The sequence below is a fragment of the Kryptolebias marmoratus genome, linkage group LG17 (assembly GCF_001649575.2).
Source record: "Kryptolebias marmoratus isolate JLee-2015 linkage group LG17, ASM164957v2, whole genome shotgun sequence".
NCBI lineage: Eukaryota > Metazoa > Chordata > Actinopteri > Cyprinodontiformes > Rivulidae > Kryptolebias > Kryptolebias marmoratus.
The window spans coordinates 3,730,670-3,741,997 of record NC_051446.1 but is presented as its reverse complement, the minus strand read 5'-3'; the positions used below and the strand labels follow the sequence as shown (position 1 = coordinate 3,741,997).

The window sequence follows — 11,328 nt, the reverse complement described above, 5'->3', positions numbered from 1 at the left end:
TCCTTTTATTTGAACAGGGACAGTGCACATTAATAAACATTTCTGTAAATGAGCCAGTGTTAGCTAAGTAGCTAGTTTTCAACTGTAGTCCCTGGGCAAGGTTTAAAATGCCAACATAATAAAACAACATTAAAAATTAGTGCAAACAATAAAATACATAGTTAGTAATCTACATAAAAGTTGGACATTAATCTGTAAAAAACAAAGACATTATTACAAATATAAGATTTAAACAGCATACAAAAGTGCATCAGGCAGGCAGACAGAAGTTATTGATTATGATTACAGGTTTGATTCTCCTGTAACCATGTCTTTAACATATTTTTGAAAGTTCTGTATGTGTCTGCATTGCGTATATGAGTTGGAATGGTGTTCCAGGACTGGGCTGCTCGCACTGAGAAGGCTGACTGACCAAATGAGCTTTTTCTCAGTGGGACTATAAGGTTATTAGAAGAGACAGATCTGGTGAGTCTGCTACCTTGTGTGAAAAAAGTGGTAAGTGGTGGTGGAGCAAAGCCATGTAAAATTTTAAAGACCAGATTTGCATCATGAAATGTAACTAGATTTTCCCAGTTTAACAGGACATGTTTGTCCAGTATACTACAATGATGAAAACGAAAGGGTTTCCTGTCCAGAACCTTTAGAGCCTGCTTGTAGACAGACTGGATTGGTTTTAATGTTGTTTTACAGCCCCGTGACCAGCAGCTGGTCACGGGGCTGATAGATAGATTGATTTAATGTGCTCTTCCTTTTGAATGTGATTGTAAGCATCTTACATACCTCTTCTGCAGTTATAGAGTGCAAACCATTGACATGCCAGTCCACCTCAGGAAGGGGGGATCCAGAGCCATTACAGGTCACTGTTACTTGATCACCTTCAACAACTGTCAGGTTGATGTGGCTTACACTGATAACTGGTAGGTCTGGAAAAGAGAGTCATGTTTTCTTATCAAACATGTCATCACAGTGTCAAATGAAATGTGTTATGTGTATAAAGTCGCAAATCATTTTCTAAACCTTTTATAGGTTTCAATGATTTAGAGTCATCACATTTTTTTGGTCATGTCTTTCTCACAAATCTGAAAACCTCTTTAAAAGCCTACAACAGATACAGCCATTCCTACAACTCATATCTAACCATAAAAAAATACAGAAAATATTTCACTGCTATTCTCTCTGAAAATTAGATTAGTGTTTATATAAATTTACTTCTTCCATAGTTTTTGGTCTGTTTATTATTATTATACAATTACATTGTACAAACAACTCAGTGTTTGTAGGGAAGCTGTTTTGAATACTCGCCCATTTTTGTCATCAAAAGGGACAAGACATAATGGACAACACTGCGGATTTGACGCACATTTATATTGTTATTAATTCAAACACTGAGGATTCTGACTTTGGGACAGGGGCACTTAGCTGTTCTGAACCGACATTTGGTGAGTCAGACAGTGGCAATCAGTTGGTTCAAACCCTGACTGATAGTGGGTCAGAACACCGGCAACCAGCAATCCGAAACCTGGCTGGTAGCAGTAAGGACACCAGCAATCAGCAGGCCTAAACCCAAAAAGTGTCTGGACGGCCACCTGGTAAAGATCAGGTTTTTTTTTTTTTTTCAACTTTTCTTCTCTTTTATTAAAGTAGTACTAATGTTAGTTTGGACCAGTGATTCCCAAAGTGTGGGATGTGCCCCAAAGGGGAGGGGGGGACTGCCATTGCAGGGGGGGCATGGTATGGATAAAAAAAAAAAGATTATTGTAATCCATAGGGGGGGGGGACAGAAGAAAATCTTTGGGAACCATTGGTTTAGACAAACCTGCCGTGACTTTAACAGAAGCATGTTTCTGGGACAGCTGAACTGTTGACATTGCCATCAAAAATAAAATGAAGCCACACATCTCTGTTCTCTGTGACTCGGAGAACATACATATACACAAGTTCTATATTGCAGCAAACAACAGAACATTTTCCTTTTCCAGCAGACATTGTTCAGCAATAAATACCAGCAGAACAAACGTGATAGTCTTCTTGTAATGAAGTGGGTGTAGATCCACTTGGGTTGCTGAGTGAGGGGCTGGGCTCAGCTTGGGGTTGCTAGCTAACAGGGATTGTGGCGCAACAATCAGACACCAGAAAACATTTACTGTCAAAAGAACAGCTGGGTAGGGTTTTTTTGCACTTGAACTGTTTCTAGAAGCAGTAGATACCCAAATGGAAGTACAAAAACATGCAAAAAGTGAATTTTGCATAAAAGGTCCTGTTTAACACAATGATAAAAACTATGTCGGGTGTGTAGCAGCACCACCACGGGCACAAACATCGGGAGTAGGGTACTGCCTGGTGCTCCCTCCACATCAATGGAGTACTGATAAGTTGTGAATGCGTAAAATTTAATATGTCACTGGGTCTCATTCATTGTAAACTAGGACAGTATTGTAGCACACAGGTTTTGGAATCATCAACTCTTCAGGTACACCTTTGTGTTATCTACCTTATCATTTATTAAACCTAAGCACCCCCTTCATTCTGGTTAATAACTCCTGCAGAGTGTTTGTAAAGGTGCTATAGATACAATCAGCAAAGCAATAACTAAAAGCTAAAACCAGCAAAACAATACCTAAAGTCTAAAATTGTGAAAATAGTAGCAAAAAAAGTAGCCAAAAGCTACAAGTTAAAATTAACAAAAGACTAGCTCAACATTTATGCCAGCTGAACATTAGCTAAAAAGTAAAAGCAGCAGAACAAAACCTAAAAGCTGTAATTAGTACAATATCTGAAAACCAGATTTATCAGAACATTATTGAAAAACCTAAAATAACCAAATGGTAGCTAAGAGTTAAAAATAGTAAAACAATAGCTAAATCTAGAAATTTAGCCAGTATGCTTAGGATTTCAAAGGCCAAAAGGTTTTTCAGGGATTTGAAAATATCTCAATGCATTTCTATGAAAAAACAAACAAAGAAACTAACATGTAACTAAAATTCTAAAGATCAAAAGTCATAGTTGAATGTCCTGAACTTTATGATACCCGAAAATATGTTGAAGCAGTTTCAGACTAAATATTGTATGGAAGAAACTATGAATAGAAAAACAATTTTAATGCTGAGTCAGTATTCACACATGAATTACCATCAAAACACTTCAACAATACATTTTTTGTCTTTCACATTTAGAAATACATGTACTAAAATGATTCTAAAAAATTTGAAATGTTCAGTCATATAATATGTAATTTATTTGTAAATGCAGGTTCTTTGATCTTACCACAGTTGCTGATGTTCATATTCTGCAGCAGTATATCCCTGTTGTCACTAGAACAGTATAACTGTTGGCTGCTAAGCCCCGCTGCTCCTCTCTGTTGCCATAGTTGCAGCCAGCGGATCTTACAGCCACAGGTAAACACCATTTCATCTAAGTTCCTGGAAAAATGAGAGCACTGACAGTATCAGTAATGGTGTAGCCAGAAATTCGTTTACAGGTGGGCCTGATGTAAAGTTAGTGGGCCACCATGTTTAATGTAGCTTATAAAATAGTGTATATAAAAATCGAAAAACTTTTATTTTTCTGTTGACCCTGTTTTTTCTAGCAGTATGTATGTGGCTGTACAGTGTAGTCCAGGCTCAGTTGCACTGGAGAGATTGAGTGGTGATTCAAGAAATAGACAGGGAAGAAAAACAAACAAAGTGCATTATACCAAGCTTTTGATTGCGTATTATGTGGGCCTGGACCCCAAGAACTTTATCAGTGGTGCCCAAAATTCTTGAATATATCACAACAGGAGTAACAACCTTTGGCGGTGCTTGGTCAGCTGATTGCCAACATAATGGTCCGGCACAGGGAGTGTGCAGAGCGAGGGCCTTTCAGATGAAGCTACTACTGTTGCAGAACTCGGGGGTTCCAGGGTCGTCTGCACTCTTTCTGTTTTTACTGAACATTACCCCCCAAAAGATGACGACGGCCAGTACAGATGTTGGAAGCAAAGACAGAGAAGTGTCAGTTGCCTTCGCCTGAATGGGGTGCATGTCTGTGTTCTCTTCTCACCAGAGGAGCACAAGTAATTGCACCATCAGCTTAATGAAACTTCCAGGAGCTGAAGATGACAGCGTTGGACAAAAAAGGATGCATGATTGGTCGAGGGACCTTAGATGGGATTGAAATGTATAGAAGGTCAGATACCTGTGTCAGGTATCTGACACAGGTATCTGGTTTTGTTTTGCACCATTTGTATCGGATCATTTGGGGCAAAACTGTAAGTGTAGGATTTTTTTAAAGTGTGTTTCAAAGAATAGAATTTGTGACTTGTACCGTATTTTCCTCACTATATAGCGCACTGGATTATAAGGTGCACTGTCAATGAATGATCCATTTTCAAACTTTTGTCATATATAAGGCGCACCAAACTATAAGGCGCATTAAGCGAAACAAAACAGTCAGAAAAGTCAGTCTTTATTAACTTTTATAAACGAGTTCACAATAACTCTGAACATTGTTTAAACATTAATAGGTGTATTCACAATAACTCTCAAAATTGTCCTGTTATAACACATAAAAAAACCCAGTCTGATGCAGCTAAATAAAATGTTAGTGTATTCACAAAAACTCTTAAAATTGTTCAGTTATAACTAGGGTTGAGTGGTGGATAAAGCATTTTTGCCAAATACGAGCATGATACAAATAAAACTCGTCAATATACGTGCTCGGATATAAAAAAAAATATATACATACCCGCGCGCGTCCTTAAGAAAAAACCTCTTTGCGTAACTGACTGTTTTCACAATCTGTGATTGGCCGGTCACACAGAGCGCCTGCCCTTCCACACACACATACTTCTCTGCAGTGCTGCCCACTCTCGACTTGCACTTTTTTTCATAAGAGCTGAAAACAGCTCATGTCGTGTCGGTCACTGCCTCCGCTCCTATCGGGTTTTTTTTCTCTTTACAGTCTGCTTTCTCTAAGTTTGGCTGGTGGTGATACAAAATTTGTTGGAACACAATGCTTTTGACAAGACAGAGTTGAAAACAGCTCGTGTTGCGTCATTCATTGCATCCACTGCGGTCGTTTTTTTAAAAAAAATTTTTTGACCATCTGGTTTTTCTTAGTTTGTTCTGTAAATAGTTTTCTTATTTTTGTGATCAAAAACATTGATTCAAATCTCAATTTTGAGACTGTTCTGTAAATAGCTTTTAGATACACAATACATACAGCAACTTCTGATCAATACATATCAATTTCAGACTTAAAATAAGTACAGCTTTAAACCCACACCGATTAAACAACATCAACTTCCGGGTTAGGACACGCCAACTCCAAGTACAGATATGCATACAGATAATTCAGATGGTTGAACAGATACAGAGACAGATAGTGGTGTACTCGCTCAGTCCTAGTTATAACATGTAAAATATAACACAATACACTTTGTATATTTACATTCCTCGTCATCTTCAGTGTCTGAGTTTAAAAGTTGGGCGATTACAGCATCCAGCATGCCCGTATCCCTCTTATCATTATCCGAGTAAGTGTCGTTGCTGTTATCTGGCAGTTCAGTGATGATTCCGGCCTTTGTGAAAGCTCAGACCACAGGTTGAGACTAATACCTCAGCCCAAGCATCCATGATCCATTGGCAGATAGTGGCGTAAGTTGCCCGGTGCTGTCTCCCTGTCTTGGTGAATGTGAATGCTTTCTATCATCCACGCTCCCACGCAGCTCGCAGTTCAACTTTGAACGCCCTGTTGTCTACGGTTGTAGCTTTGTCTTTGTTTCTGTCTATAGTCATTTTCTGCAATCCTCAGCTTGTCCATATCAATGTTCTTCGGTGTGAGCTGTGACTGAGTAACAGGAACGGTTGTCCTTATCCTCCTTCCCATGAGAATCTCAGTTGGACTGAATCCATTTGCTAATGGGGCGGAGCGGTAGGCCATAAGAGCAAGATATGGATCCCCCGACTTCTTAAGGAGGGTCTTGATAGTTCTGACAGCTCTCTCAGCCTCGCAGTTGCTCTAAAGGGAAATGAGGTCTGGGTGTTTCATGACTGAACCCCCCCCCCATTCTTGTGCAAGTCTTCGTAAGGAATCAGATGCGAACTGTGGCCCATTGTCAGTACGGAGATGCTCTGGTATGCTATGCCGTGCAAAAATGGACTTACACTGTTCGATCACTCCCCCAGATGTCGTGGAGGTAAGCTTTGCGACCTCTAAGAATCCGGAGAAATAATCCACAACAATCAGGTATTGTTTGTCCTGAAACTGAAAAAAGTTGGCTTCCACCATGGCCCATGGTCTTTGTGGGAAGTTAGTGGACAGTAATGGTTCTTTATATTTAGTCCTCTCCCGGCAACATGTGTCACAGGTCTCCAACAACTTGGTCAGCTCGCGGCTGAGACCTGGCCACCACACTAAAAATTTGGTCTGCATTTAGTTATCTCCAGGTGTCCCTCATGCAGTTTCGATAGAATGTCATTTCTTAGGGATGCTGGAATCACTATTCTGCAACCATAAAGAAGCAGGCCATTTTGAACAGTAAGTTCACCTGAAAATGGCAGGTAAGGCTGGAAACATTTCTCAACAGAGTATTTATCCAACCATCCATCCACACAGAACGCTTTCAGCTGTTTGAGTATGCTGTCATACTCTCAGTCATGGTTCCGTGGCGGGTAGACATGCGATGACTGAGTCAACATACAAGTTAACTTCCTCTTCTTGTGTTCCTCCAGACTTGTAGAGGATTAGAGCTCTGAACAAAACATCAGCTGTAGGAATGTTTTTGCCAGCCACATGTGAAATACTGTAAGAAAATCTCATTAGTTGCATTCGTAGTCGCTGTAGACGAGGAGGAAGTTCATTTAGGCACTTCGACCCCAGCAGCTGCACTAATGGCTTTTGATTGGTTTCAATGTGAAAACTCTTCCCAACCAGTAACTCGGTGAACCTCTCACAGGCCCACGTTGAAGCGACAGCCTCTTTCTCAATTTGGGTATATCTCTGCTCTGTGTCACTGAGAGACTGTGTTGCGTATGCAACCGGCTTCCATCCTGTGTCAGTTTGGTTCTGAAGGAGAACTGCACTGAGTCAATACGATGATGCATCTGCTGAAATATGCATTTCTGCATTTGGGTCATACAAGGCTAGTCCTGGTGGTGTTGTCAGATCTGTTTTAAAATCATTGAAAGTGTGGTGGACCCCATAACCACACGTTTGACTTTTTCAGAAGATGTCTCAAAGGACGGGTTTTCTCTTCCTGGTGGGGAAGAAACTTCGCAAGGTGATTTACCATGCCCAGGAAGCGTCTCACCTCGCTAAGGTTTCTGGCCTCATCCATGGCTCTTATAGCACTCACCTTGTTTGGATCTGCACTGACTCCTGATGCATCAATGATTTGTCCCAGGAATTTTATTCTGCTTTTTGAAAACTCACGTCATTTAGCGTTACTTTCGCCTCCTGGAGTCGAAGCAACCAACACCATAGCTCCTCCCTTAGCACCCTGCCATATACTTTTTCTAAACCTACAAAAATTCAATGTTTATTTTCAGGATGTCTGAAAACTCCTCAGTTGTTCCAAAATGCTGCTTCCAAGAGTTCTGATGAGAGTTAGGGGAGGTCATAGATATATTTTTTTAATTTAACTTCTCTTCATTGTCTTCCTGTAAAATTCTGAATAGAATTAAACATTTTTACCATTAAAAATGCAAAGCTCTCAACAACCGAGCTCCAGCTTTTTTTTAAAGAACATGATGTTCTATATCAGGGGTAGGCAACCCTGGTCCTCGAGTGCCACCATCCTGCATGTGTTACTTGTTTCTCTGCTCCAACACACCTGATTCAGTGGTTAAATTACCTCTTCTTGTTCTACAGAAGCCTGTTAATCACCCATTGATTCAAATCAGGTGTATTGGAGCAGAGTAACAAGTAACACATGCAGGATAGTGGCACTCGAGGACCAGTGTTGCCTACCCCTGTTCTATATTTTCCCAATGGAGTTTTGCTTTCACACTGCATGTTTACTTGTGGTTCCTACCATTTCTAAGTGTAGAATAGGAAACAGAGCTTTTAATCCACTTCAATAAATCCTATACTCAGGGTTGGTTTAGCTGTCCTTTCTTTTTCTTCTCTTCATGTTTGTTTTTGCAATTATTGCTGTCATCAACCTGTTTTTGTATTTGTTTTTCTTCACACAGAAACCACACCTGGACCATTTTCTGTTTGTCTCTGCCTTTTTCCTGTCTTCTGAGCTCCAAGCTGGTCAAACCAAATGGTTCTGGTTCTATCCTGGTTCTGGCTCTGCTGGAGTTTTCTTCATGTTAAAAGTGAGTTGTTCCTTTCCACTGTCGCCATTGTGCTGCTCGGGATGGTGGATCATTCTGAAGTGAAGTTTGATGCCACCCTGACCAACCAGGTGGTCCGTCAGGAGCCGGACCTTAGGTGGGGGGTACTGTTATGATGCTGGCCTGTCTGCTTGCTCTGTCTTCCTCCTCAGCCCTCACTGCAGCAATCAAGATCATCTGGGCCACCTGCACACTACTGCTCAGCAGTGCAATCAGGTTCATCCCATCCACCTGCTCACCAACAATTATATTCAGCCTCAGACAGACAGACAGTGCCAGATTTTTGAAAGCCCTTTGATGTGAGTAGATATCCAGCATTACCTCCTTTTGCCTGACCACGATCTTGACCACGTTTTGCCTTTTGGATCCCCCTGCCTTGCCTAGCCCTCGTCGGACACTCTACTGGTTTCTGTCTCCTGGATTCGACCCTGTTTCGCCCTCTCAACCTCGCCTTCTGCCTTGCTCTTGGATTTGTCTGCTGAGATTGCCTTCACGTGCCTGACCTGTTTCTGTGCCCGGACCTTGGATTCCTGCCTACCCCCAGATAAGTCTGTCTGCCTCTCTGGTTCTGACCTTGCCTTAGCCTGTCTACGTCAGAGTTCAGTTGCCTCCTGGGTCCCCCCCCGCAAGCAATACCCCTGGAGGTGACTTGTCATCACCGTTTCCCTGAGGAACCAAGGACCTACCCCAGCTTCCTTCAAACTTCCTGAGAAGGTTAGTGGCTTTCTTGTTCAAACATTTCACACCAAGCTACTAGCCGCTAACCTGTTTCTTCATCCTCAGTGGTTCCTGGTCCAGTTGCTGGTCGCCCCACCCCCCATTCCCAATAAACCTTTTTCTACTTCCATTTGTGTGCTGGCTGAAATTTCGGGTCTTCTGTCGTGAGCGTTACACATCTAAATGTTTCCAAAAGAGGATTTTTGTTTATCCATTTGATTTCTGAAAACTGGCCACAAGTTTTCATTGGGGTTAAGATCTGGGAAGTTTCCTTTTGTTAGGTCCAACATTTCAATGTTCTGATACTTGATCAACTTTGTGATCATTGTCTTGCTAGCTGGTGCTCCACATTTCTGAAAGACTAACACCAAACTTAGCCTGGATTGTTGAAAAAGATGCTCTTGAAAGAGGCTTTGATCTTTTTTATTCATGACAGATTTTTTAGGCAGAACTGTGAGTAACCCCCATACTGTCCAATTCTTAGACATGGATCGATCAAGCTTTATTTTTATAGCACTATTACACACAATAAAGTGACCAAAGTGCTTCACATGTAAAATAGGCCAAAAAAAGTGAAATAAAGAAATAAAAACACAGGATAAAATAAGCAATAAAAGCAGAAAGAAATAGTGACATAATCGGCCTAATGCTCCAGCTTTCCAGAATGAAAAGCCAAGGAAAACAAGTGAGTTTTTAGAAGAGATTTAAAGTCACCCAAGCTTCTGGCAGAACTTATGGATAGAGGGAGGTTGTTACACAATTTAGGAGCTACAGCTGAAAAAGCTCAATCTCCTTTAGTCACCAGTTTAGTCCTTGAGACAACTAAAAAGATTTGGTTTTTGAGATCTCTACATCCTACAAGGACTATATTTATGTAAAAGATCAATAAGGTAAGATGATGACAGACCATATAATGATTTAAAAACCAAAAGTAAAATCCTGAAAGTTGTAAAAGAAACAGTGTAAAGAGGATAAAACAAGGGTGATATGCTCACAACGTCTGCAGGTGTGCAGCAGCAGGCTTCTTTTTAGTTCTAGCTCTTCCAGTCCAGACTTTGGATCTCCTGTCCAGACCATATTTTTCTCATCCAGTTCTTGGGATTCTTGTCCAGTCCTTGTTTTACTTGGACAGAAGTAGTTTCTCTGGGCTGTTGTCCAAAAGTTCCCCCAGTACAAGCTGCAGATGCTCTCTCACCCACCTGCTTCTAATGTGGTGAAAACATGATTCTGTGATTCTTCTTCTCAGGAGGAGACAGTCCTGGTTCCCCACTGGACTCTTGAATGTCCTGAAACCTTCTCCATTCTCAAACCCTAGCTGGTCAAAGCAAATGGCCACTCGCCCTGAGCCTGGTTCTGCTGGAGGTTTCTTCCTGTTGAAAGGGAGTTTTTCCTTTCCACTGTTGCCTATGTGCTGCTCAGGATGGGAAACTGTGACAAAGTGAAGATTCAACGCAATCTGTTGGCTTCCTTAGATAGATAATTTTAACTAACTGGATGCAGTTGTGCTTCTTAGATGTAAAGCAGTGTTTCTTTTCTTTCTGGTAAACTTAAAAAATGTTCAACAGTAAACAAAAGTTTCTTAACATTTTTCTGATCAATTTTTTTTTTTAAAATTAAACCTTAAAAGCTTTTCATTAAACTTCAAAAAGTTTATTATTTTTTATAATCTTGTGCTAATTCATTGTTGTTCACTAAGAGGCAAAGATTGACTGATGTAATGTGAGATCTGCATCAAATGAGAATTTCTGAAGTCATCATAGGGTTGGTAATGTGTCCCACATTGTCCTTCATAGGCATCCTTGTCCCACTCTGTATTTTGAGATCTGGAATGTATTGTGTGATTGTGCTTTCACCATTTAAGTGATAACAAGTCAAGAATTAACTTACAGTTCTAAGAGCTGCAGGTGTTCGAAAACCTCCCAGGACAGTGTTTTTAACATGGGGTTCTTGGACAAGTTTCTGTGTGAGAAGTGAGAAGTTGACACAGACAGATTAAAGTTACAAAGAAAAAAACAATTCATTGAGCAACAGCCAACAGTGGATTGGAGGTATATTTGATATCATTATTACATTTTTTCCTTACAGAGCACTTTGGACTCAGATTTCAGGTTTACTAGTGCTTTCAAGATTTTCTAAAAGTATACAGGTGCTGGTCATAAAATTAGAATATCATGAAAAAGTAGATTGATTTCAGTAATTCCATTTAAAAAGTGAAACTTGTATATTATATTCATACATTACATACAAACTCATATATTTCAAATGTTTATTTCGTTTAATTTTGATGATT

The 11,328-nt window shown here is 40.4% G+C and overlaps 1 protein-coding gene across 3 annotated transcripts in view; it reads right to left on the bottom strand.

Moving 5' to 3' along the window:
• Positions 1-11,328, bottom strand: part of LOC108249944 (NT-3 growth factor receptor-like) — a 143,595-nt gene that overhangs the window by 92,474 nt on the left and 39,793 nt on the right. For all 3 annotated transcript variants that reach the window (XM_037980845.1, XM_017439615.3, XM_017439616.3), the window contains exons 4-6: positions 10,926-10,997; positions 3,265-3,419; positions 781-923 (exon numbers count right to left, since the gene is read on the bottom strand). In XM_037980845.1, the coding sequence (XP_037836773.1) occupies positions 781-923; positions 3,265-3,419; positions 10,926-10,997 (370 nt within the window). The remainder of the gene's footprint in view (positions 1-780; positions 924-3,264; positions 3,420-10,925; positions 10,998-11,328) is intronic.